The sequence below is a fragment of the Idiotropiscis lumnitzeri genome, chromosome 9, assembly GCF_059441095.1.
Source record: "Idiotropiscis lumnitzeri isolate Australia: NSW breed Sydney's pygmy pipehorse chromosome 9, RoL_Ilum_1.0, whole genome shotgun sequence".
NCBI classification, from domain to species: Eukaryota; Metazoa; Chordata; class Actinopteri; order Syngnathiformes; family Syngnathidae; genus Idiotropiscis; species Idiotropiscis lumnitzeri.
In genome coordinates this window covers 2,966,477-2,991,374 of record NC_142399.1, presented here as the reverse complement: position 1 = coordinate 2,991,374, position 24,898 = coordinate 2,966,477, and the positions used below count along the sequence as shown (strand labels likewise).

Below are 24,898 nucleotides of genomic sequence, written 5' to 3'. Positions count from 1 at the left end.
GTTTTGGGGATCAAACTCTGACGTGAGTAAATGTTATACCTTTCGGTTGTGTATTCTTTTTGTGGGAATGTGACATTTTGAGAAATTGAACTGGTCAAGGTCGTCTCACTAGGAATGACTTTCGTTTCATCTCGTTCGAAATCTATAAGATTGTCTTCTTTCTGCAACATTGCCATCTGTGGACGGGAAAATAGATCACCCTTTGGTTAGAAATGATAAAATGACATAAATTGATTTGTGTCTGTGCGAAACAAAGACTTGATTCCATACCTCTGATGAGCTTTTCATTGGCAGAATCTCCTCCCTGATGCATGGCGGCTCTTCTTTCTGCATGGCTGTCTTCAGGAGAGGCGTCTCAGAGTTTTTCATATATTGATGGCTGATTTCGTGTTTCCTAAACTTTTGGCTTTCTTTCTCCAGTGGAACTCCCTGAAGAGTTGGAACCGCTTTGGTGTTTGACTCGTTTTGCCAAAGACGAGAGCTTGCCTCCTTGGGCGTCACAAGGAGTTGTGTTGAACGCTCCTTGCTTTGTAAAGCATTCACCTTTGAGTAGAGGTGAAGTGTGTTCTCTTCAAGTTGAGCAGTTTGCAATGTTGATTTGAGTAAATTTTGGCCGTGCATAATTTTTTCTTGCTCCAATTTGGCCATTTTGCTTTCCACTAGCTGGTTTGATTCCGATGTATTTCGCGGGGCCAAAAGGTGAATCTCTTCGTTGAGATACCCAGTGAGCACGTCTTCCAATTCTGTACCATGTGAACGCTTTTGTGACACGTCTCTCTCACTTGCTACGTCTGACTGAGCTAACATCACTTTCTTTTCCATTTCCTTCTGCACTAACATCAGATGCCTTTCGTAGCCCTGCCTCTGAAGTTCCAGCTTGGTTTTCAATTCCTCAAGCATTCTCTTGCACTTGCCGACTTGTTCTTCCATCAACTGGGTCCTCACCCTGAGCAGAGAATTTTCTTTTTGCAATCTCTCAGCTTCTGCACTGTTACACTGGAGCTTTTCCTTCAGCAAAATAATTTCAGATTCCAATGTGATGCTTTTACCTAACGCCTCAGTTTTCTCTCTCGTGAGGACCAAATTTTCATGTTGGAGATTTGATTGAGATTGGTCCGAGTTCGGCATCCCTTCCGTCAGTGTTTTAGAAGTCTGAAGCTCACGCTCAAGTTGTATATTTATAGATTCTTTGTTTTTTCTTTCTGCACTCTCTTTGGCAAATTCCTCTTTTACTTTCTGCAGAGATGAGTTCAACTCTGAAACTTTAGCATTCAAGTTGTCGACATTTTTCTCTGCAGCTTTCTTCTCCATCTGAAGAGTAAGTATTTCCTGTTTCAAATTCCCGGTCATTTTGTCCGAGCTCCTTGTTAGTCCCATGACGTTGTGCTCATATTTAAAAAGCTCGTCTTCTAATGCTTTCACTTTGCTGAGATGTTTGTTTATCACGGAGGACCCCTTCTGAATTTCGGCATTTTTCTTTTTCAACATTGTGTTCAAATCGTCAATCTCAGCACTTTGCATGAGAACCTTCTGCTCGGCTACCGCCTTCTCGGCGAGGGCAGACTTAAGATCAGACTTTAGCGTTGTTATTTCTCTCTGGTAGTTCATGACATTGCCGTTGACCGTGCAGTTTTGTTCCGTTAAGGTTTTCACATGCTCACTATGATCTTGTAGTTTGACTTCAAGATCAGCGGAGTTCTGGGATTTTGTATTGAGCTCCGCCTCAATAATCTTGACCTGTGATTTCGCAGCTTCGACCTGAGACTTTAGAATTTCAATTTGTTGATCTTTTCTGTCTATTTGCGTCAGCGCTTGGTCGTGTTTCTCCCTTGAATTCTTCAAAGTATTTTCCAAGCTGGCATTTACCTGCTTTGACTCATCGGCTTTCTTCTGCAACTGAGAAGCCACAAATTCGCAATTTTGAATCCCTGCCTCAAGACTTTTACATTTGAACAGACACTCCTGCTCAGATCTCTTCATCACCGCAAGTTCCTCCTTGGCCTCTTGAAGCTGCTCTTTCCAACTCTGAATTTCACTTTTCAGCGACTTCATCTTTTGCTCTAAATGCGATCTGTCTTTTTCCAACGACTCAGTATGAAGCTGAAGAGCTCTTTGATCACTTTCGGATGTCATGTTGACTCTTCTAAGCTCGGTACATTTAAACCTCAGTTGATTTATAACCACCTGCTTAGATGCAAGGTCCTCCTCTAAACTGCTCATCTTTTGCATGTTATCCTGCTCCAACGAGCTCCGTCTGTGAATTTCTCCTTGAGTAATCTTCAGCTGCTCTTTGAGACCTTCAACTTCAGTATTTTGGAAGAAAGTATTTTGCTCCAGTGAGGATTTTGCCCTGTGAAGAGATCGGACTTCCTCTTGCAGTTCTGAGATGGTTCTCTGCAAGGTTAGCGTCTCCTGGTGAAGATCTTCTAATTTCTGCTTCAGGCTGAACCTTTCTGCTTCCATGTCCAACTGAAGCTTCTTGAGTCGGTTATCTCGATCATCCAACAGCTTTTTATAACTCTGAGCTTTCTCCTCGGACATTTCCGCTCGTTTCCGGACCAAGACTAACTCATCATATTTCTGCTGGAAATCTTCTTTTAATCTTTTATATTCGCTAAGTATATGTGATCGGGACTCACTGGAATAACTGTCTGAAAATAGCTCAGATTGGAATTCACTTTGGATATTCTCCTTATTAATTTCCTCTACGACTATTTTTCTCTGAAATGTCTGACTCTGGTTGATTAGAACTTGGTTTTCATTTACAAGGTCCTCCAGTTTCCTCTGAGCGTTGGACCACTTGGCCTCTGCCTGCTCAAGTAACAGTTTAGAATGACTTAGTTCTTGCTCACTAGCAGCTTTGTCAGCCATTACTCTCTCCAATTTGGCCTGAGACTCGCGAACATCATGTTCAAGCTGTGATTTCTTAAATGTTAGATCATCATTCATCCGCTGTTGTGTTTTTAGCTCTCCTTCCATCCTTTGCAACCGTGCTTGTCTTTCAACCAGCAAGGCCTCCTGTTCACGCACCAGCAGATTAAGTTGGCTAACTTTGATATCCCCTGCAGCTTTTTGGAGTTCCACGCTGTCTGTCCTTTTTGCATTCTCTGCCCTTTCAAAAGCCATTTTGTTCTAAAACGCAAAACAATCAGTTATCCATCATGGTACAAATGATTGTGATGACCTTTTCCCCTTTTTACCACAGAGCGGAAGCAAGAACCAGGAATTCCATTGTGACACAACCACGGGTATTACCACGTTTTACCCATGAAAGACTGCTCTAAAGAGATGTTTTTCTCCCAAAAGGCTAAAAGTAAAGATCTGCAAAACACCAGGTCCTTCCCATTAAAAAAAAGAAAAAAAAAAGTCACCAGCTTGACCCCAATGCATAACCATGTTACTAATACAGAGTAACATGACAGCCTTTGGAGAGAGAGACGGAGAGAGAGAGACCAAGCGCTGTTTGAACAGGTTAATGAGACACTATAAGAACATGCAAATATGAGAAGGCGTCACAACATTAACATTGCCTTAAAGGTCTCTAGCGTTGTAACATGAGTATAAAAAAAGAAAATGTAACAATCTCACCTCCTCGTCTTCTGCTCTTTTCAGGGTTTCACTTGCAAACTTGACATACTGCGTCATGAGGGTCACCAGGGCTGTGTAGCGGGTGCGAAGATCCATAAACTGGTCAAAAATAAATTGGTGAGACATAAAGACACTATATGTGTTTAAAAATGAGGCTCATCACGAGGTTACCTCCTGCTGGATAACATCAGAAGAGCTCTGCATCTTGCGTTTCTTGAGGGGGGATTTGTGTTGGGAATCAACCCTCGCTCTGAAGGTCATCAGCTGGAGCTCATAATCCTAAAAAGAGTCTGTCCTTAATTGACATGTCAGACAAAACAGTGTGCAGTGGAGGAAAATGAGTTGAAATGTAATGAATTACCTTTATGGCAGATGAGCACTGCTCTGAGTACTTCTGACATTCATCAATCTGACTATGCTTTTGTTCAATTTCAGCAACAAGAACCTGAAAAACAGAGTATGTACAAATGAATAAATCTGTATTTATTTATTTATTCTTTTTTTTTTCCATCCTACCTTCTGTTTGTTCAAGACTTCAGCGAGAGCCTTGCTATCTTCTGGTTTATTTTCTTGAGCCTTGATCTGTTCCGCCTCAACATCTCGAACCCATTCTTCAAGACTACTGTAGGAGTCTTTGTAAAGTTTCAGGGATTTGCTATTAGCATCCAGATCCCTCAGCCTGGAAAAAGAAAAAAACTTACTGAGCAATCCATTAATTAAAAAGCTGGGGGTGTTTTTCCTTTTTGTTTGAATTCCCTTTACCCCTAAACTGAACTGTCCAAACTGGACACTCCTACCTGCTATCAATTTGGGAGTGAATGTTGCGCCATCTCTCATTCAGTTGATCGGCCTTCTCCTTGTGCCAGTCCAGGTCAAAGTCACGCTCGTTGTGGGCCTTAAACATGCGATCGCCGATGAGTCGCGCTTTGTGCAGTTCATCCTCCATATTGTGGAACACTTCCTGCTTTTCATCAATCTCTGTCCGCCATTGCTACAATCAGAGGAACGAATATTTACTCAAAATGGGCACTAACATCTGAATGCTGTAGAGGTTAGAATTATGCATCACCTTGAGTATGGAAATGACTGTTTCGATAGAGTGAAGGTCAGAGTTTATAGCATCTTCCTCATAGAGTTTGGATTCGTAGGCCTTCACCAACGCCTCGGCACTCTGGCTGTGCTTCACCACCAAACTCACCGTTTTCAGTCTGCCACACATGTCAAATATGACAAATATTTATGTGGGAATGCCCTGAGCTTCATGGTCCGTTGCTGGGTGCGAATTTCACACTCACTTGTCCATGTAAATAGAAGACATAGAGTGCACTTGGCCCATGCTCTGAACCACAATGCTGAGTTCGGAGGAGAGCGTCGCCGCCAATGGAGAGCCGGCTGCTTGTCTGAGGAACACCTCACACTTCTCCTTCAAGGTATCCAGGTCTTCCTTAAATTTATTCAGATCTTCCATCTTCTTCTGCAAAGGTAAAAACCACAATTACAAACAACTTAAATTAAATCAGTGCTTCGCAAATAGTGCGAAGCACATGTGAACCTGGGGAACGTGCTTTTTTTTCGCCTTACTACAATAAAGTGTAATTGCACATCCACTCCAGAAGTTGGCAGTGGCGCTCTCCTTGCCCATTGTTTGCAGCGAATATTAACTCGTAACAGAAAATAATTGAGAAGCACTGAATTAAATGTTCCACAACAAATCAGACACACACCTCTTGATCAGAGATGCGCTGCAGACTCTGGTACATGTCGTCTCTGTCCAGGGGTGTGCGGATATGCCGGATCAGTTGCTCTTCGTTGGCCTCCAGATGCATTCGGAAGTTGCGTATTTCCGAGATGTAATGATTGTACAAAGACTCCTCGTGTTCTTCTGTTAAACAAAAACAAACCGAGAGAACTCGTTTGTAATACAATGTTCAATACTTGAGGTTTGAAATTTCCTGCAGCGGAAGCCTTGCCTCTCTCTGCAGATTTGAGAAGTTCTTGGTAGTACTCTTTGCAGCCTGCAACGTCTCTCTCCAGCTGAGCACAGTCCGCCACGGTGAACATCTCAGACTCCTCGCAGTCTTCCAGGAACTCATCAAAATGAGACTGAAAGTTGCTCATAACTTGCTGATGCTCACCTGCTAGCATTGTTTTAAACTACAACAGGGAAAGAAAACGTGAACAATTTCATTGGGCATGTGAGTGAGAAGATGGTCAACTCCTACAGAACATACAGAGGCCACATTCCAGTGGCGGATGGCGCGTATATCAGCCGTGAGACAATGCCAAGACAGCACACTTTTCATGTTGATGTGGGAGTGATGCCAAAGGGAGAGGACATTCTGGTATAACTCTTCCGTTCTGGAGGAAAAAAACAGGTTGCGCTTACATCAACACATCAAACTCAGTACGTCGTGACCAAATAAGTTAGGGAGGCATCTTACTTTGAAGCTATCTCCACGGCCTCTTTGTTGGGTGGAGGCACGGTGAAACAGACAGAAGGGACCATGGCCTCATTGCCTGCAGGGTTGATGACTTTCCACTTGGCCCGGTGAGTGTTGTTGGCCAGCACGCACTCATCATCTTTATAAATGGTTATCTAAAAGAAAGTGACGCAAAAATCACCCGTTTTTACACTGCCGAAAAATTGTTTCACATCACGAAATCGCAGTGGCGGGTCGTGCACTTCATACACAGGCCTTCCATGAAGTCCTACTTAGTCCGACTTGAATGAATCCCCCTCATAATACCATCATTTATGACACCACGGCTAGACAAACAATATACACTTCTGAGTGAGTGATGGACGACCTAGCTTCTCTCGAACGGTCTGTCTTGAAAATGGCCTTGCAAGTGGATCTGCAATTAAATCAACACGTTTCCCTGCTTCGCCCATTGTGGTTTAAAAGAAGCCAAAATATATTTGACATTTTCGAACGTTGCCAGTTACGACTTTCGGGTGTCATGATTCCGCATAGCGCTGCCCCCTCACGAGTGGGTATCCAATCACGAAACGCTTTCATCATGATTTCTTGATTTTGTTAGGCCAGCGGAGGAGGCCTTTGAAGGCCTTGACCGCCCTCCACTGCTTAAAAGGTATTTAAACAATCAGGGAGTTGACTATCTCAATTGACTGATGGGATTGGTGCGAAAGAAGACATCAAGCATTGCACCTCAATCTGTCGATAATCACAGATGGCTTTGACAGGGATGGAAGATCGAAGAGTGCTGTCAGGATTCCTGGGCTTGAGTTGCACAATATTCTTGGCCCGACCCATCAGCCCGGCGACAGTGTTGCGGTATTGAAGAAGCTGCTCTTTCTCTTCCTAAAAAGATACACAACCCCCAAGCATTGTTGTTGCTTTCAGGTTTGAAAAGTATTCATGCCTTGCATGCTCATGCAAGTTTACCATGGATTCCTGAATGAGATCCTCCAGTCTGTGCAAACTGCTGGTTCGGTCGCAGCTGTATTTCCTCTGAATGGCGTCTTGCAAGTTCCGAAGGAACTGCATGGATTCTTTGGCGTCGCTAAAAAACTGCACAAAGGGGCAGAGGAAACGAGCCGTGAGCGGTGGCCACACAAAGCAGATTTTGTGAGTGAAACGGAGGACGCACCTCAAAATAAACAGCGTTCTCCTTTAGATGCTGTTCCACACACGAGCACAGCTGCAGGATCCAACTCCACTGCGTCTGCATGGCAGCTTTGTACGCCTGCGAGCAACCATATTTAAGAAATGTTGCAAAATGTGCAAGTATGAAAAGTCACCACTTCGATTTTAAAATAGCATGCAGGGTGGAGACGGCGCAGCGATCATAAAAGGTTGGCTTACTTCAATCGTTAACCGAGCCGGGTGACTCTTGTGAAGAAGACGCTCCGCTAAGTCTTGTACAGACCTGATCACTTCCTCCTTTTCATCAAGCTCCTTCATCAGATCCTGTTCGGACACATAAAAGGATTTCTGACTTCAGCGCATTGACAAAGAACCTGTGACTGCGTCTCGTGCGCACGCTAACGTGTATTCATCGGGACACAACTCACAGCGTGGTAGTCTCGTTTCTTGGATATGCTGCTGTTGCGATCGCTCCAGTCAAACGCGACCTCCTCTTCCTCCTTCTCGTTGAGCCAGATGAGCTCCCGTGTGGCCTGCGACACAAAGTCGTGCAGGCTCTCCAGGTGGTTTTGTCGCTGCTTGGAACACCGCTGACGGAGCACACAAGCAGAAATTCAAAATAGAAAATTCAAGCGTGAAAGATTCAGAGCGTTCTCGAGATGTGACTTACCAACAGTTTCTCGTATTGCTTCTCAAGACTGCTTAATTTTTCGGAGTAGGTTAGCTTCGAGGGGAGATTCATCTCAATCTGCCAGGGGGGGGGTGAAACGTATTTGTTTTCAAACCGATTTTTCTCAGTCATCATGCACGATTGCTCACCTCACTCATTCTGGCCTCTTTCAGACTGGTTTGAAATTCTTCGATAGCTCTCTGTACCGCTTTGTGGTTCTCCAAGTGCGATGCCACGCTTGGCATGTCAGATCCCCACTCGGAGCGATCCAACTGCACCTGAAAAAAATGGAGACACAAAGAAATCCAGGTTTACTTTTTAAGACCCTGACAAAACGCGCGATAGACGAACGCAAAGCGTCGATTGTCTCACCTGCATGTCCTCCACCCAGTTTGACAAGTCCTGAATGTATTTCATGTTCACCTCCTCTTCAGTCAGGCTGGGGTCGGTCAGTGACGACTTCATCAACGGCTTGGGGATGTGCATGTGTGTGGTTTGCCTGAAGCCGCCTGGCTCCAGACCATCAGCGGCGCTCATGTAGGTTTGCTCGGAAGACGACTGCAGCGGCGTAAGGCTCGAGGTGAACGTGGACGTATCGAACCCTCGCTGGGTGAGCGTCGGATGAAGGGAAGAGCCGGAATTCAGGCTCTGCGCTATGCCTGAGATCATCATTTTGGTCTGCTCGGTTGTTAAGGTGCGGCCTTTGCTGTACAACGAGGCACACTGCGCTCTCAGGGAGAGAAGCTCATCTCGTAGGTTTGATACCCTGCGTTGCGAAAATGTGTGAGATGTCACAAGTTGTCCAGCGTTTTCGTAGTCATCAAGTTGATTTTTACCTTCGAACGAGTTGATCCGTGAAGGGAAATCTCCCGTCGAGGAGAACTTGGATGTCCACTACTTGTTGGCGCAGGATGTTCTCGCACTCCAAAAGGTAGCCGGCGATCTCGGCTTCATTGAGGAATTGGATGCCGGATTCAAGACGTTTGACATCCTGAGAAAACAAATGTGGAATATTTTATTTGCAGTTACCATACATAAAAAGCAACAAGTTATAACTGATGAAGGGCGGGTTTTCTTTACTTTGACAAATGTCAACGATCTCCATTTAAAAAAAAAAAAATAACATTTACATATTTTGGCTTTGTCCCTGAAAATAGAATCAAATGTGCCGAACTCCATCCATGCAGCCGCCTCTTCTCACGAGGGTCGCGGTAGCGTGCTGAAGCACATGCTAATAAAATATATATTTTTTTTCATAATCATATTCCTGTGATTGACTGGCAACCAGTCCAGGGTGTACCCCGCCGACAGCCCAGAAATCGCTAAGTTTAAGCTCCAGCATGTCCGCGAGCCTCGTGAGGAGAAGCAGTTCAGATAATGGATGGATGGATGATCATGTTAATTAAGAAAAAAAAATAAAGTAGAAATAAAAGATGTAAAACTTACAGACTGCAGGGAATGTCTTGCCAGTGCCAACTTGTCGTCGCCGTGCACACAGTCTCGCTGAACCCTGTTGGCAATCTGCTGCAGCGTCTCCAGCCTAAAAAAAAAAAAAAGGGAAATGTATTCATGTATGATTATGTACATGACAACAAAAGTCAAGCTTTCATTCAAGACCGAGCAGGGAACCCACCTGGATCCATAGGCGATGCTGTTATTAAGAACAAAAGAGCTATTCAACAGAAAAGGTTCCGATCTAGTTCGAGTGAAGCCGTTGTCGCTGGAACCGTAGCTGGCGAAACTGCTATTGCTCGTAGATGAGACCCGGCTCAGGTACGCCATCTTTTCTATCGACCCCGAATGTCTTCTCCACTGAACTTTTCTAATACTCTCGCATGGTGCACCGTTTGGATCTTAGATGCAAGCGATGTCAACTTGCTCACATTTATAGCGTCAGAGTTTGGTGAAGGAGGGTGTGAGGTGTGAGGCCAACCCACCCTGAAATAATATTTTGTCCTCGGGGGAACCAAAATCACAGCAGGTTGAGACAGTGCTCCGTTATAAAAGCTGCCGAAGGGTTGTAATTGCCGTCTCTTGACAGTTATTGAAACACACCCTTCTTTTAATGCTGCTAATATGGAGAGTTTAAAAACCACGAAGGCAAGGGGTGGAGATGTCGATTTGTAAAAACTATTGTCACTAGAAGTTTCCATAGGAATAGGGTTCCATTTGCAAATAAACACTAATGGAAATACCGAAAACAGCAACAGTGGGAAAAAAATAATTAAAATTTATTTAATTAAAAAATTATTTCAGTAATTAATTGCGATCAATCACATTTTTCAACTATTTACTGTGAAGTATGTCAGAGATATTTACTTCAATATCTTGGTAAATAAAATGGAGTTAAAATATTTAACTGCATTAAAAATGTTAAAAGTAATCCCCAGAGTTAAAAGGCTTTAGTGTGAAACTTTGCTAATCATATTCTTCTTGGCATGTTCAGAGAGGTAATTGCCTTATTTAGAGAAAGGATATGATCAAACATTTTAGGAAAAAAGATGTTCGTCTAATGATATGTAGTTCTACACCACAACCACAAAATAAATTTCATTATTATGATGGCATTTATTTATTTTTTAATTGTTTTTATTAAAATAGATTAGTGCAGGTGTACCTAAAGGCCACTGTGAAGAATTCATAATTTAAGATGATGACAGAAGAGGAATTAAGCCAAGGCTTAAAAAAAAAAAAAAAAAAAAAAAAAACTTACACTGAATATGTTCTACTTGGTCTAATTGTTATTAATGTTAATTATGTCATACACTTTGTTAGAAAATCAACTCATTTGCAATTGACATAGCTATCAATAACTTTTAAATGCTGTTTAAAAAAATAAAAAGTAGTGTTAGAGGCGGTAGTCAAACCATAATAACTGACTGAACATGCTCTAAAAAAATAATGAATTTGTCTGACAGCGTATTCATAGTCACATACCTTTCTACCTCAGGCCTCAGGCTCTTTTCTCTTTCCAGCATGGCAACAATTAATTTGCCCCACTCCTTCTCCACATCATTTGGGTGATGACCCGGCGGTAAATGTATTCGTCCAAATTCGATCCACACCTGGAAAATGACACAAATGTGATTAACAGCGATGCGTTTTGGAACGACAAGCAGGTCATTCGAAATTGGCATACCTCAAGCATTTTGTAGAAATTCTTTATTTTTGTCTTCTCGTTTTCCTTCAGTGGGATCTCACTTTCTTTAAATTGCAGGTATTGTGTGTAAAGTGCCTGTGCATAAATTGTAAATCAAACAAGATGCCGAATACACTAAGCGACGCACACGACATTGTGCTTCGATACCTTAAGTTCAGCAGGATTGTTGGGGAATGATCTATCGGACATTACGGCCACATTGTGTTTGATCCACTGACTGAGGTATTTGATCATGTTCTGGTACTCCACCCATTTGATGTCAATATCCTGTGAAGAGCATCGGGATCGGCATCAGAATGTGCATTTAAAAAATGGGCGGTGCCGTCAACTTACATTGGGACTAATTCCTTCTCCACCCTCGGGGACTCTCGGGAAGGCATCATACAGTGTTGAGACATATGTGATGACTGATTTTTCATCAGGAGACTGAACGTCCACGTCTAACAAAAAAAAAAAAGACGTGGATTCATTTTGGGTCCAGCTACAGAATATGACACGTCGAGTAGAAATAAATAAACCAGTGCGTGTGTGTGTGCAGGTCACACCTTCTGGGTCGAGTAGTCTGGCCACCCCGAGTTGCTCGGCCACACCGAACGCATTCTCTAAATTGGACCGGTTGGTCTGCGTGGACACCCGACTCATATCAACTAAGTCGGGTCTGAAAAAGGCACAAGATATTCATGAGAGAGTCACTAGTAGAAATTTACTACAGAAATCTTCTGTGCATGCAATCAGGCATGATTGTTAATGAACAGAGAAACATGATCCGATCGCTTGGCCATGGCCTTTCTGCGTGGTGTTTTCTTTCTCCCACGTTCTATAAATGTGATTGACTCGCGTTCGGTGCAGCTCACCAACGACCCCAAATGACAACAAGCGCGACTGAATAAATAACAAAAATATTATTGAGCCAAGACAGCCACCACATTAGAAAAATCTCAAGGCATGCCAGCAATTTTTAACACTTGGGGGAATTAAATTAAATCAACAAATTCAATGAATTAAATCATTTAACAGTTAACTCAGTTTTATTTACTTTACAAATTAATTGGCATATCTTGCAAAGCCAAATTCAATTACAGTACATACACTTCATACTTGGTTATTTTGCATTAATTGCAATATATTATTCAAGTAAATACCTGTTAAAAGCTTCACCAAAAAATTGTAGAAAAATGCGATTAATTGCAATTAATTATGGAATTTTTGGCGATTAATTAGTTAAAAAATGTAATTGCTTGACAGCGCTAAAATCTAACAAAAAAAAAAAAAACAACCTAGGGAAACAATGTTTTGAAAAGCATCTGCGTGCGTCTTGGCACATATTACATGGAGCACGCTGTGAACATTATGCATCGCTTTTCATGCGTTACCACCACATTGTTGCAAATCCTCGCACGAATGCAAATAAGACTAAACCCCGTACCGGTATTTATGAATGATGGCATTGAAAAGCCTCCCATCCCTCCAGGATGTCGTAAAATTGTCACAGCGAACACCCACGTAGCCCTCCGTTATCTGCTTGGACCAAAGCAGGAGCCTCTCTTTGGCCGTCATGTCCTGGGACTCGCCTGTGACGTGAATCTCTGAGATCTGGAGCAGACCAAAAATGAGACAGTTGATTCAGACTGTAAAGGAAAATTAGAAGAGCTCCAAAACAGTGCGGGACTAAAAGCTTCAAGTTGGTTGGTAATGAATAGAGAAGCTTTAGTTTTAAAAAAAAAAACACATTTTCATAAAACCAACTAATTAAAATATGTTCATTTGTTAATTGTTAGTTGGGACATTGGGCTTTTAAAAAAAAAAGCACAGTGAGGGATCCCAGCACAGTTACAGTTCCCAACTAGCATTTCAAAACACATTTATGGTTCCCCGATTGGGTTTCAAAAGACAGTTCGGGTTCCCACTTAGGACTTTAAAGCACAGAAAGAGTTTCCAGCTCGGGTTTTAAGAGGTTAAAATAATATTGTTGTTGATGATATGGGTGTGCACATGATACGGATGCAAACTATGAACCTTGTGAGTGACGAAGGTGATAATAGAAGATCAGCAAATGAGTTTATTTTGAAGGATCATTGTGGCTTACTTTATCTAGCTCCATTTATTTAAAAACGACAATTAACAGCATGATCAGTTTACCTCCCATTGGCTGTTAACACATTCAGCAGAGTAAGTCCTCCGCCTCGTCCTCCTGTGTGGCGGACAGTCCCAAATAATTCTTGCAAATATTTCCTCACTCGCAGGGTTGCCCCTCAAAGTGTGTAACACATGCTCCACCGCTCCAAAACTAACAGCCGTCCTGAGCTGGCGCCGGAGTAGCTTCTTCTCAAGTAGACCGCACTTTGTTGGGATACCTCCAGAGGTGATCCGATGAAGCTTCGGATCTTCAGTAGACTGGATTCCCCCAACATTTGGAGGTTCGCTTCCAACCGTGCAAGTTAAGGCCGAACCAAAGATTTCTTTAGAGGCATTAATGGAATCAGACGCACAGGCGTCTTGCGAACATTGGACACTGCTACAGATGCTATTTTGACTGCCTCGCTGTTTCCCCGCCGCTGAAGGTTTTTCCAGAATGTAGTTTTCTTGAATCTCACCCACAGGAAGATCCGGGTCACATTTGACAGGATCGGGAGATTTGTGTTTGTTCCTGCTAAAGTAGCGACCACCTTTCATCTCTTTGGAAGCAGGGCTGAGTGGCGCTTTCTTGGGGTCAAGGTAACATTCCTCTTTTGGACTCCGCACACAGCCGCACGTATTCCCCATAATACTTTCGGCGTTTCCAGAATTACAATCCCAATGGGTTGTTATTACTCTTTCACTAACAGCTGAGTGTAAAAAAAAAATTATCCTAGACGTATTGATCCGTCAATGGTAGTAAATGAGTTAAAAAAATGATCCGCCTCGATGTCGTCTATTCCACTGACGGGAAGGCATTGCGTTTCCTTTCATTGACTGCAAACGGGTCAGGTGCTCTCTTTCGCTCTCTCTCCGTATGTCTTGCTCACTCGTGTGACAGCAGAATCCATTCTGACCTTTGAAACACTTCCCTGGCTGTTCTAATCCAACACAAACATCATAAACGCACACGCAGCTGTGACCCACGTGTTTGCGGCTCTCAGCTGAGCAAGGACCAAAACTTGCGCACCGACCAGTTTGGGGTTGGCAGGTCGACTCTTATCGTCGCAGAGAGCAAATGCAAATGACGGGCGCCTGCTGCTGCATTTCCCGACATTTGTGTGTGCTATGAGGTCATGTGATCCTGGGGAGAAATTTGGGCTCATCAAGTCGGCTCGCTGTGACCCAGACAGCGTTGGACAGTGCCGGTCGACATGAGCCTCGCTGGCAAATCCAAGAGAGCTTTGTCTTTGTCTTTTCATCAAGACACACACAATGGCGCAGTCGGAGGCGGCTTTCACACCCAGCAGTTAAAACAAACTCTTTTCTGGGAACAAAGCAACAGCGTGGCAGCTCAGAGAGGCAAAACACCAGACCAGGAAGTCATTTGCCATATCAGAACATTACATCACAAGTACACAACTACTCGCCAAGACGGGTACGAATGAGAAATATATTCTCATAACACAGAAAATAATTGTGAATAATTTGCAACAATGCAGCCTGACTGGAAAGAACTTATGGCTTCATTTATTTGAGCACAACTGAAGGTTAAAGTCAGCACACCTCAAACTACAATGTACTTAGACACAGTGGCCAATTTATTTAAAAAAAAAAAACATTAATTCCCAAGGGGTGTATGTTTATGTCTTAAGAATTCAGACTTTCAATCCCATGTACGTATTTTTACGTCTTTTGCCTTTTTTCACAGGGGAGGAACAAGGAAGCTATGAAAAGAGTACACTGACAATCATTATACTTTATACTGTACAAAATAAAAACGACAATAATCAAAAACTTATTTTCCAAATAATTGTGAATATTCCTGCTTGAGGAGCAATAAAACAGACGATTGAGCTCACGCCAAAAATTAATTACAATTTGATCCATTCAATTTGGGAAACCATGTTCTAATAATAAATGAAAAACTAAAATCTTAAACTTTGGAAAACGCACAAAAACTCCTGAAAAGCACATGCTCAGGTATGCAACCATTGCAAAACTCCAGTCAAGCTGTTCAAAGTGATAGTGTGGACTCTTTTGTGACGAGCACGCACAGCCACTTTGCGTAATCTAATCTTATCTGTGGCCGCTTAGTCACCCGTAGGAAGAATATGTCACCTTGACAAAGATTCAGCCGTCAAAATGAGTCTGGGAGTATGCACATTATTAATAAAACAAATTGCCACAAGCGATGGGAAAAGCATGACGCGTATGCCTCCCAAAACTAAACCGGGATGTGTCAGCCGGAGCAAATCAAAATAACACTATTATGATATTGTCCATCTTATGTAAGTCGGGATTTTATAAGAAAGCCAAGGGTGTAGTTTTAGTCTAAATTGGTTGGCCGCTTTCTCCTGACACGCCTGGAAATCAAGAACCAACAGGCCTTTTGCTGCTGCAGGGCTTGCGTGAGACTGAGCGTTGGCATGACAGACGCTACCTGTCAACGTTCTGATGTCGAAGCTAAATAGGCGCTCAGGTCTTAAATCAAAATAGCAGCATAAGGATTTTGTAGAAAACCACACAAAAAAAATAATTGGATGAGGAAAAACAATCCAGGAATAACTATTAATTTTTTGGTACAAAAATTAAATGGCTTCACGATGTTTGTAAAGAGGTGATGAAGCAGTTTTTGAGCTCAGCTAAATACATAAACGTATGCCTCTCGTGTGATTGTGGCAGCAATATAATCATTTTGGACTTATTATGAAAATACAATTTTTTTTGGTAACTCATTGATTACCAGCCGAGTGGAAAAAAAAAAAAAGAACCTTGGACGTCTTTAGCCGTCAATTGCAGTAAATGAGTTAAAAGTCAGTTTAATCATTCTTGTCGGCTGGCACGCAAGTGAATGATTCTACAAAGACACACTAATTCAAATGTATGCACGTTAAAATTCATTAATAATATAATGAAAGAGAGAAGGTGCCAGGAGGACTGAGTGATTTATTATTATATTAAGACGTGCATTCCTGGAATGTGCGCGTACACATCGGATGAGTGCACTCTCTGGGATTCTCAGAAAAATTCAGCCAGGAACTTGAGCTCATCTCAAAGGACTCCGATCCAATTTGGAGCGGTACCAAAATACAAAAAGGTATGAATGTTCTACTCTCATGAAAAGAGTCTTGCTTTGCGCAAGACTCTTTGACATCTGAGTTATTAAGCATAGAAATTGACCAGGACCATATTAAAATACAAAAATGGCCACACTAATAACAATATATCAACTTGATTTTCATGACGCAAAGACATCTCAACACCACAACTAGCCATTTGATGATCATACTGACCTGAAAGTGCAGTATTATGGTCCAGATTAATCCCAAAGTCAATTTGGGATTGCCATCTGTGATGTCATCATTTCTGATATTTACAAGTTTGACCTAGCAATGAAAAGAAAAATGACTTAAATATACATGGCAGATACAAATGAACTTTGTGTGTCCGTGTGTAACGTTTTGTTCTTCTTTTTTTCCCCAAATGTGTGACTCAAATTTGCAATCCGACCGCATTGTTCTATTTGTCCACAAGGGGGCACAATTGTCACTGAAGCAGGAAAACATGCAAGTATAATAAAAGGTTTTCTGACTGAAGCACCAGACAGAAATCACAATCGTGGTTGAATAACAATCCCGAATCGTGTATTCATCCATTCCAGTCAATAAATACATTTAATGGATTTCATTTTGGATGAATGTGGACTGTGGATGAGACAATAGAACGTCTCCACTGTGCACATCTATGACGCCTTTGTTTGGCGCCTGAGCGTCACATGTGGCAACAGCTGAGGCGGCCTGTGCTCAACATTATCACAACCTGACGTTGGTGGGGGAGGGGAGGCCAATCAAACCCCTCCGAAAAACCCAGGGATGGGATTTGAAGGCAGTCCTCCTCGAGGGCTCGCAATTAGAAGTGTTTATTGCAATTGAGATTTTATTGAGGAAAACATACAACGCCTCCGGTCGAATGCATGTCAGCTGGGCAATGGGATGAGAAATTCATGAACACGGAAAGGCAAAACGTACGTTCAAGTACTGCCGTTTTCTTACCAGTTTATCATGCCATCACGTTACATGATTATTAAAGATACATATGCGCTTGGAAGTTTATGGCAATGAATGAGTGTTTTCAGAAAGTCATTGACTAGTTAAAATCTTGGAATTAATGTGGGGGGCGGGGGGGATTCCAGTAAGTTTTGATTAAAAAAAACTTATTTTTTACATTCTTTTCCTGTAAAACGCAACATTTGAACGATACCCTAAAGGTGTACAACTAATAAAAGGTATTTTAATTTGGCTTTGCAAAGTGCACAAATTATTTTGGATTTCCCCAATCAGTCGTGAAAAAAATTCTTAAAGCAAAACTAAATAAAAATACGTCATTGTCTTTGCGCCAGTGACTCTTCTTAAACTTTGGCTGCCAAGTGAGCAGAGGTTGAATTCAATTTCGCTTTATAAAATCTAAATGAATCCCCAACGTTAACGCTTTGCTTTTGACAGCCCTACCATTAATACAAAGTCTCTTTGATGACAAAATGCAGCAAAAGACAAGTTATTTATTTTATAGTTGGCTTTTGTTTTTTCCCAGTTATAAGATTCTAGTCTCAAATCTCAGCTCCGGCGTTCCCGTGCAGTTGTCTGTGCATGTTCCTCCCACATTCCAAAAACACGCACATTATGTTCATTTAACACTCTAAATTGCCTATAGGTGTAAATCGTTGTCTGTCTAAACTGTATTTATCTGCATTTGATGAGCAATCAGTCAAGCTAGAATACAAATGCCCATTCCAAGTTTAAATGAAAAAAGAGAAGACCCATTTGTCAACGTCGAAAGAGTGTGATGTACCTGCCGTCTCTTTAAATAATCCAGTGCTATCTGTACATTCTGGAGTCTGTGGAAACGCATCCTTCCTCTCTCCCGAGGCTGTGGACAAAAGCAAGCTGATCAAGTTTTGTTCCATATCAGTGGATCAAAAAAATGAATTCAAAACCTTTAGTAGCATGTAAGATAGAGGGCGTGCTTCTGCTAGTGAACTCAATAATCCGGTTCCATCAGAGTTAAGGATAAAAATATTTGCCACCAATTGGATCTCTTAACAACATGCTCTGAATGTGCAAATAATATTGCTGGTTGCAATTTATTCACTACATGGATGCTTTTCTCCAAGCCACTGTTCAATTTCTTGCTCAAATGCTCGTTGGCTTTCAGGTATCAACCACACAGCAAGAGCGAATGAAATGGAAAATGCAATCAAGCTAGGATGCAGCAGCGGAAAAAAACAAAACAAAACACACATTGTGCTGCATTCAAATGTTTAAACGGCAGCATTTGAAATCATTCACTTGTGAAGTCATCCAGTAAGAAGTGAGATGTAAAAATAAGCTGAATTGCAAAAGCAGAAGATGAAAAAGGTCGCGTGAAGTTGGGGAAAGAATTTTTTTTTTTAGCCAAATGTCCTCTTCATACATAAATACAATTCTAGCGTGAAAGTGTATCATCAATCATCACAGGTGTCAAACTCGAGGCAGATCTGGCCCGTAAAGGCAAATCATGCGAGTCAACTTGATGTTTCTTGCAACCAAGCCCCCTTTATTTAAAATAAATTGAAAAGTATTTGAAAAAACAATTCTTAAAAAAAAAAAAAAAAAAATCGCTGAATATGTGAATGTGAATCTGCAGATGGCCAACAGCAAGTAAGCAGGGGCCAAGTGTACTTTTAGCTTGTAATATCACCATCCACCACTAGATGGCAAACACAAACATTATCTTTCTTATTTGTGTAGGTTCAAAAGGATTTGAACATCGTTGCGGTTTGTTTCAATTCACTTTTTACAAAATGTCCCAATTTCATGGGAATTCTGGTTTGTACGTCGAAGACAAATCATCCCGTGAGCTTGTTTCTACAATTGCGCGACTGTCATGTTAGTTGGTTATGAGGGCGTGGGAGTGGGCAATCCACACGTACCCCCTTGTCATCATCCAGCACGTCTCCATGCCGCTCAAGCGCGCATGCTTCTGTCCCACTCACCAACCGCAATGTCTTCAGGACATCGCGCTCCCTCGGCTTATCGGGCCAAAAGGCAACACATGGGAGAAGGAAGACAGACACAGCGGCCAAATCAAAGGAAGTCAGACAATGGACAGAAAAACAACCAAAGAGCAGAAGAGACGAGGGGATAAGGAGGGAAAAGAGCAAACGCGACAGCTGGAGAATGAAAGTTAGTCACAGTGGAAGTTAACTAATTGGGTCATGTTGGGACATGGGAAGACGTGTCGTTTGCAGTCAGTTAATAGTCAGAGGTGTTTCGTTATTCCTTATAATGTATACATTTCATATAGCTGAAATGAAACAGAAACATACAATACAAAACAAAAAGGGACAAATGTGACCTCTCCTCAGAGTTTAGAATTACGGACACGTTCATTTATTTATTTTTTTTACATATCAGAATCAGAATGCACTTTATTGTCATAGTACTCAGTGGAGAGCTCGTCTCTTCCGTGCAAAATAAATAATTTCATTAAATACATCAATGAAATTGATTAAAGATTAAATAGTTATGAAATTAAATAAATAAATAAAATATGATATACATTATTATTGCATCAGAATACATTGACAATAGAATAATGAGGACATCATGTTAAAGTCATTCAAGTCACATTTCTCTATTCTACTTCAAGGTTGGATGGATTTATTGGTCAAAATGATTTAAATGATGATGCTAAATTAAAAAAAAAAAAATTTAAATGGGGAAAAAAAAATTGAAACAAGCAAGCTGGTGGTGGCCAATGACTTACGCACAGTTCTGTTTCTATATTCTACTGACATGTTAAGAGGAGAATGAAACATGCAGGAGCAGCACTACAGTAAATTAGCGGTAGTAATGAGAAAATGAAGCTTCAAAATTGCTTCATGAACCAGTTGTTGTATTTTGGAGTCCTCTAGATGGCACTGTTGCTTTAAATAAAGGGATTAAAAATTGGCAAATCAGTGTGCTTTCAGCCCAATGTTGAACCGAGAGTGCCATCTACTGGTGTCCAAAAGTACTACAACTGGTTCATGAAGCAAATTTGAAGCTTCATGTACCCATCACTAATTACCGGTATATTATACAGTATGTAGCTGGATGGAGATTTTTTTTCAATAAATATATAAGTGTAAGTGTATGTAAGTGGTTAAAAGAAGCTGCCAATGAAGAAGTGCACGCGGGCACACCTGGGCCCGATCAAAAGTGTGGCTTAACTTTGCAACACGGACAATAAGATTAGAATGTCCAAAGGCGTTTGCGCAGGACGTGTTGTAGAAGTTAACGGAGTGCTGTGTCTGACGATAACTTGCAGAGTCACCAGTCAGAGGTTACAAAAAGTTCATTTCCAACCCTGGTTATTCCTATTTCATGCTTTCATTTTATAACGTTCTTTGGAATTAGTAAGTTAATAAAGTTAAAACCTGATTGTCATTACTCTTTAGCTGCAAAGTAACTATAGACGCCGTTGAGCAAATTCTGAATAAGCGTTCTTGTTTTTTATTTAAAACTACGAATAGCTTTCCTCTGCTCTGTTCTCAGATGAGTAGACTAACAGTTTAAATAAGAGCCAAATTCCAAACGGACTACGAAAAAAAAAAAAAAATAAAATAAATTAAAAAAGGCATTTCAAGTATCCCTTCCCAGCAGAATTTACTAGAATAAATAAATCATTGACTTTTGGCCACTCAGGGTTGCAAAAAAAAAATAAATTGCTGTGGACAAACAGTAACCATCACCAAGCAGAAAGAAAAACAATGCTGCAGCCAGAAAAAGCACAGCTCTGAAACTTAGCAAAGACGTGGGTCGTGAATTGCAGAGACAGATATTATTTTTTGCGAGCTCATCAAGGAGACGCGTCACTAATATTACATGAAGATCAAGCGGAACACTCTGAAGTTCTGCAGCACACGCCAAACATTATTTGGAGCTGAATCGAAATAGGAACGAACAAAATAGCAACTTACCAGTTTGTCTCCCGACAAGACCTCAAGCAGCGAGATCAAGTTATGTCCATCTCTCAAGTCTTCGTACAGGTCATTTATATGCTTCCGTACCTAAAACAACACGGTCAAAATTCAAACATAATCTTAAATAACACTTTTTTTTATTTTAACTTCAAAACCATTCACAAAGATTTGATTGGATTTGATAAGTGAAGTCACAATGAAGTTACAGAAGACTAATAACACATTCAAGACCGGCCAAGTAAAAAAATTGATATTTGACGTCTTTAGCCGTCAATGGCAGTAAATGAGTTAAAAAAAATTTAACGGAAACTTAGAGATACTAAATGTCAGAGTTACTAGAGCCGTTCCGTTTCCGGAAGACCTTCCTTCCAACACATCCAAGCATTATCAAAAGTCACTTATGCTCTTGAGCCAGAACACTTGACAACTTCCGGGTCCTTCGACCCCCCCCCCTCCCCAGGAGACTTTTGTGTGTCCTTCATGGCCTAAATACAATTCGCCTCGTGCTGACCTGCTTTCACACAGGGCTTTCAACGCTGTAATCTCACATACCAGCCACAGCTGTAGGGCCAAAATAGACCTGCGCCCTGCACATGATATTAGCTCAACCCAACAGATTCCCAAACTATTACTCAGCACTTCTGATTTTTTTATGAATGAGAGTAAGTAGGGAAATACTGACTCTCAGAATGAGAAACATTTAACATTATGAGATGAAAATATTCTCTTGTACTACTTGATAGGATGGCCAGGATGGCCGAGTGGTCTAAGGCGCCGCGTTCAGGACCCAGTCTCCCCAGGAGGCCTGGGTTCGAATCTCAAATTTCCCCATTGTGGGACTAATAAAGGGCAAATTATTATTATTATTATTATTAAATTATAGTGTTGTACATTCTCCTGACGTCAGAGCAGGCAGCTTGTGTTCCGATCCAACTCAGTGATCGTATGAACGGTCTCTCGTGGCTCTATATGTACCAATATTGACTGATGATTTGTCTATCTTTGGACAAGAACCGGGGAATGCCCGAGACTGGTCGCCAGTCAATCACTTTTGTAATGTTGATGACAAAACGTGATGTCTACACTTGTCTCTTTTATTGAAAGAATTCTCAAGATGCTATTCCCATTCGTGCCTAATTACAAGCCGGAGAATCATCAAAAATAAGTTATTATGCTAAAAGTTGTTTTAATGTTGTTGGGATCCTTTATCATGCGTGTGAGGTAATGATCCACTTTAATAAATGCCATATGAGGCATGCCATCGCATGTTGTCGAGTTTTGTTCAATTCCACACACACACACACGAAAGATCACGGTAAGCCACTCCAAACAAAAGACACCCTGGATGACTTCTTGTGCCAAGCTTTCATAACATCTGGCCATTCATCTCGCGCATGTCAGAGCCCATTCCAACTGAAGACGAGACATTTCAACATAATGGGAAATGAGTATCCCAAATTAGCGCCTTACCTTCATCAAATGCTGGTTTATCCATTTTGTGAACGTCTTCTTTTGCACTCGGTCCCTTTCATCTGAGGATGAGAGGAGGAAAAAAAAAAACAAAGCAAGGATCAGCTTTTGTTGATTTTTTTTTCTGTTCACATTTAAATTACACATCACCAGAGATAGTCTGGCACCACACGGAGTGACTGATTGATTATAATCTTACTAACGTAATGTGATGGTAATTCATGCCAATAATTAATATCGACAGAATCAAAAACTCCCCCGCTTTGCACAGCCATTGCTTTCCATTTTTCAAAACTTGCTTCAAGACATCATGATTAAACTATCACTACCAGATTCTTAACTCATTTACTGCCATTGACGGCTAAAGACGTCCAATATCCTTTTTTTTTTTTTGTTGTTTTTTTTTTTTTTTTAAATCAGCGGGGAAGAGTTAGCCCAGGCCAAGTAAACGGTAACATAACATTTTAATATAACATATATAATTCAATATATTATTGCTTAAATGCAAACAGCTTTTTGTGTCACTTGTCCTGAACACGGAAAAAGCCATATAAAGATAATAAATTAAAATTGGACACTTGGACTAACGGTGTTAATTCATCCATAGAGACTAATGTGCTTCCTTTCCCAGCATCGTCTCACCCACAAGCTCTTTCCCGCTGTTAAAAGCAAAAATTTGCCATGTCACTGTTCTACACGAATAGCACTAAGTGACAAGGGAAAGGAGGGAGTTGTCCGAGCGATATGGTGAAAGCAGAGACGGGTTATTGATACAACTATTTTGCAGAATCGCTGCATATTAGGAGGCTGTCTGCTCAACGCCCACCGGCACAGGATTCGCTCAGCAGCATATGGATGGCTGGGAAAATTGCAATCTCACACTGTGATTGCTTGATTTATAAATATATTTTTTTTTTTTTAAAAATCCCTCACTTCACATTCTGCTGCCATCTGTTGCACAGTTGTATGAAAGGAATGTCATAAAATATGAGTAACACTTGTTCCAAGGAATTTAAAAAAAAAAATGGAAAAATTGCATCACTCTCCATGTTGACAACGTGGTTCCCATTCCCATAGCAACACACTCTCCAGCAGTGACATATTGTAAACAAGTCAGGGGTAAAAAAAAAAAAAGTTTGTTTTTTTGCAAAGAATTGAAGACTCACATCAGCATGCTCTTACAACACAGACACATTTCAAGCCATAAACCACATTCTGGATTAATTCTGTTTGTTCCACTCGCAACAGCGCTAAATGACACTTAGCGTCTGCCAAAAACATCACACCCAACGATGATTACGCAAGAGAACAACAGACAACCTCAAAAACAGCAACAGCTTATGAAGCCCTTTGCTATAATGCAAAACGCTGAATCATCACCTGATCACAACACCTTGCGCCAAAAAAAGCATTACAATCGTGGTTACGAGAGCTACGATGAAGCAAATGGAGATGTCGCTTCATGTTGGAGAAAAATACTGACCCGTGCAGCACATTTGAGTTACCAGGTGAGCCCTGAGTGCCCTGTCGTTTTCAAGCAGGTACTTCATCTTCTCCACCAGCGCCAGAGTGCCGTCGTCTCGCGTCTCCACGTACACGGATACCATGTCATCGAGCGGCTGAGGAAATAAGCGCAATTCTTTTCCGCCTGCCTTCCTACCTAGCAGCCTCTGCATCACAAACGAGTTCTGTCAGGTTTTCCACGGCGACTCACTATGAAAACTCAGTTAATTCAGCATCAGAGTTTTAAAGCCGCAGAAGAAATGAGTGCTTCTTCTTCGAAGGAAAAGAAGACAAGTCCAGAGTATTTCAGGGAGGTTCCAGCAAAGTGAGACAAGCACACAAGACACTGATGGAACAATGGAGCCTGATTGGCTCACTTGATGAGTGAGATCTTATCTAAGACATCTTGACCAATATGGTTGTGTTCATAATCGGCTTCATTGTGCAGATACCAAAACTCACAAACGATTTCTATAGTGGGATAGCTTTGAACACATCCAAGGCAACAATAAAAAGAGGCCAAAAAAAATCCCTGATGGTGCAATTTTAAGTATTGAATGTTTTATTACTATATTATTACACTGGGTGGGAAAATTATTATGATTGATTATGATGAATGATTATTAAGTCAGATTATGCTCTGTAGTGATATCTGGTGTTGGAAAAAAAAGAATGATTAAAATATTTTTTTTTTTAAATTGCTAAATATTAATTTTCGTGTGTAGCAATTTTAAGTATTGAACGTTTTATTACTATATTATTACACTGGGTGGGAAAAT

General features: G+C 41.3%; 1 protein-coding gene across 18 annotated transcripts in view; it reads right to left on the bottom strand.

Moving 5' to 3' along the window:
• The window catches only part of dst (dystonin), a 94,059-nt gene that overhangs the window by 53,491 nt on the left and 15,670 nt on the right, over window positions 1-24,898 (bottom strand). For 14 of the 18 annotated variants that reach the window (XM_088305022.1, XM_088305026.1, XM_088305024.1 and 11 more), the window contains 32 exons: window positions 22,617-22,678; window positions 21,144-21,233; window positions 19,113-19,211; window positions 17,993-18,070; window positions 16,438-16,530; window positions 12,453-12,619; window positions 11,572-11,684; window positions 11,360-11,466; window positions 11,174-11,293; window positions 11,006-11,101; window positions 10,804-10,931; window positions 9,313-9,406; window positions 8,703-8,857; window positions 8,239-8,632; window positions 8,016-8,144; window positions 7,867-7,944; window positions 7,625-7,786; window positions 7,416-7,520; window positions 7,201-7,296; window positions 6,996-7,121; window positions 6,759-6,911; window positions 6,030-6,184; window positions 5,820-5,946; window positions 5,559-5,742; window positions 5,313-5,470; window positions 4,884-5,062; window positions 4,658-4,796; window positions 4,386-4,579; window positions 4,105-4,267; window positions 3,950-4,033; window positions 3,760-3,867; window positions 3,589-3,687 (listed from right to left, as the gene is read on the bottom strand). In XM_088305022.1, coding sequence (XP_088161148.1) covers window positions 3,589-3,687; window positions 3,760-3,867; window positions 3,950-4,033; window positions 4,105-4,267; window positions 4,386-4,579; window positions 4,658-4,796; window positions 4,884-5,062; window positions 5,313-5,470; window positions 5,559-5,742; window positions 5,820-5,946; window positions 6,030-6,184; window positions 6,759-6,911; window positions 6,996-7,121; window positions 7,201-7,296; window positions 7,416-7,520; window positions 7,625-7,786; window positions 7,867-7,944; window positions 8,016-8,144; window positions 8,239-8,632; window positions 8,703-8,857; window positions 9,313-9,406; window positions 10,804-10,931; window positions 11,006-11,101; window positions 11,174-11,293; window positions 11,360-11,466; window positions 11,572-11,684; window positions 12,453-12,619; window positions 16,438-16,530; window positions 17,993-18,070; window positions 19,113-19,211; window positions 21,144-21,233; window positions 22,617-22,678 — 4,235 coding nt within the window. Of the gene's footprint in view, window positions 1-3,030; window positions 3,133-3,588; window positions 3,688-3,759; window positions 3,868-3,949; window positions 4,034-4,104; window positions 4,268-4,385; window positions 4,580-4,657; window positions 4,797-4,883; window positions 5,063-5,312; window positions 5,471-5,558; window positions 5,743-5,819; window positions 5,947-6,029; window positions 6,185-6,758; window positions 6,912-6,995; window positions 7,122-7,200; window positions 7,297-7,415; window positions 7,521-7,624; window positions 7,787-7,866; window positions 7,945-8,015; window positions 8,145-8,238; window positions 8,633-8,702; window positions 8,858-9,312; window positions 9,407-10,803; window positions 10,932-11,005; window positions 11,102-11,173; window positions 11,294-11,359; window positions 11,467-11,571; window positions 11,685-12,452; window positions 12,620-16,437; window positions 16,531-17,992; window positions 18,071-19,112; window positions 19,212-21,143; window positions 21,234-22,616; window positions 22,679-24,898 lie in introns of all 18 variants that reach the window. The other 4 variants (XM_088305040.1, XM_088305025.1, XM_088305031.1 and 1 more) reach the window with 2 other exon arrangements.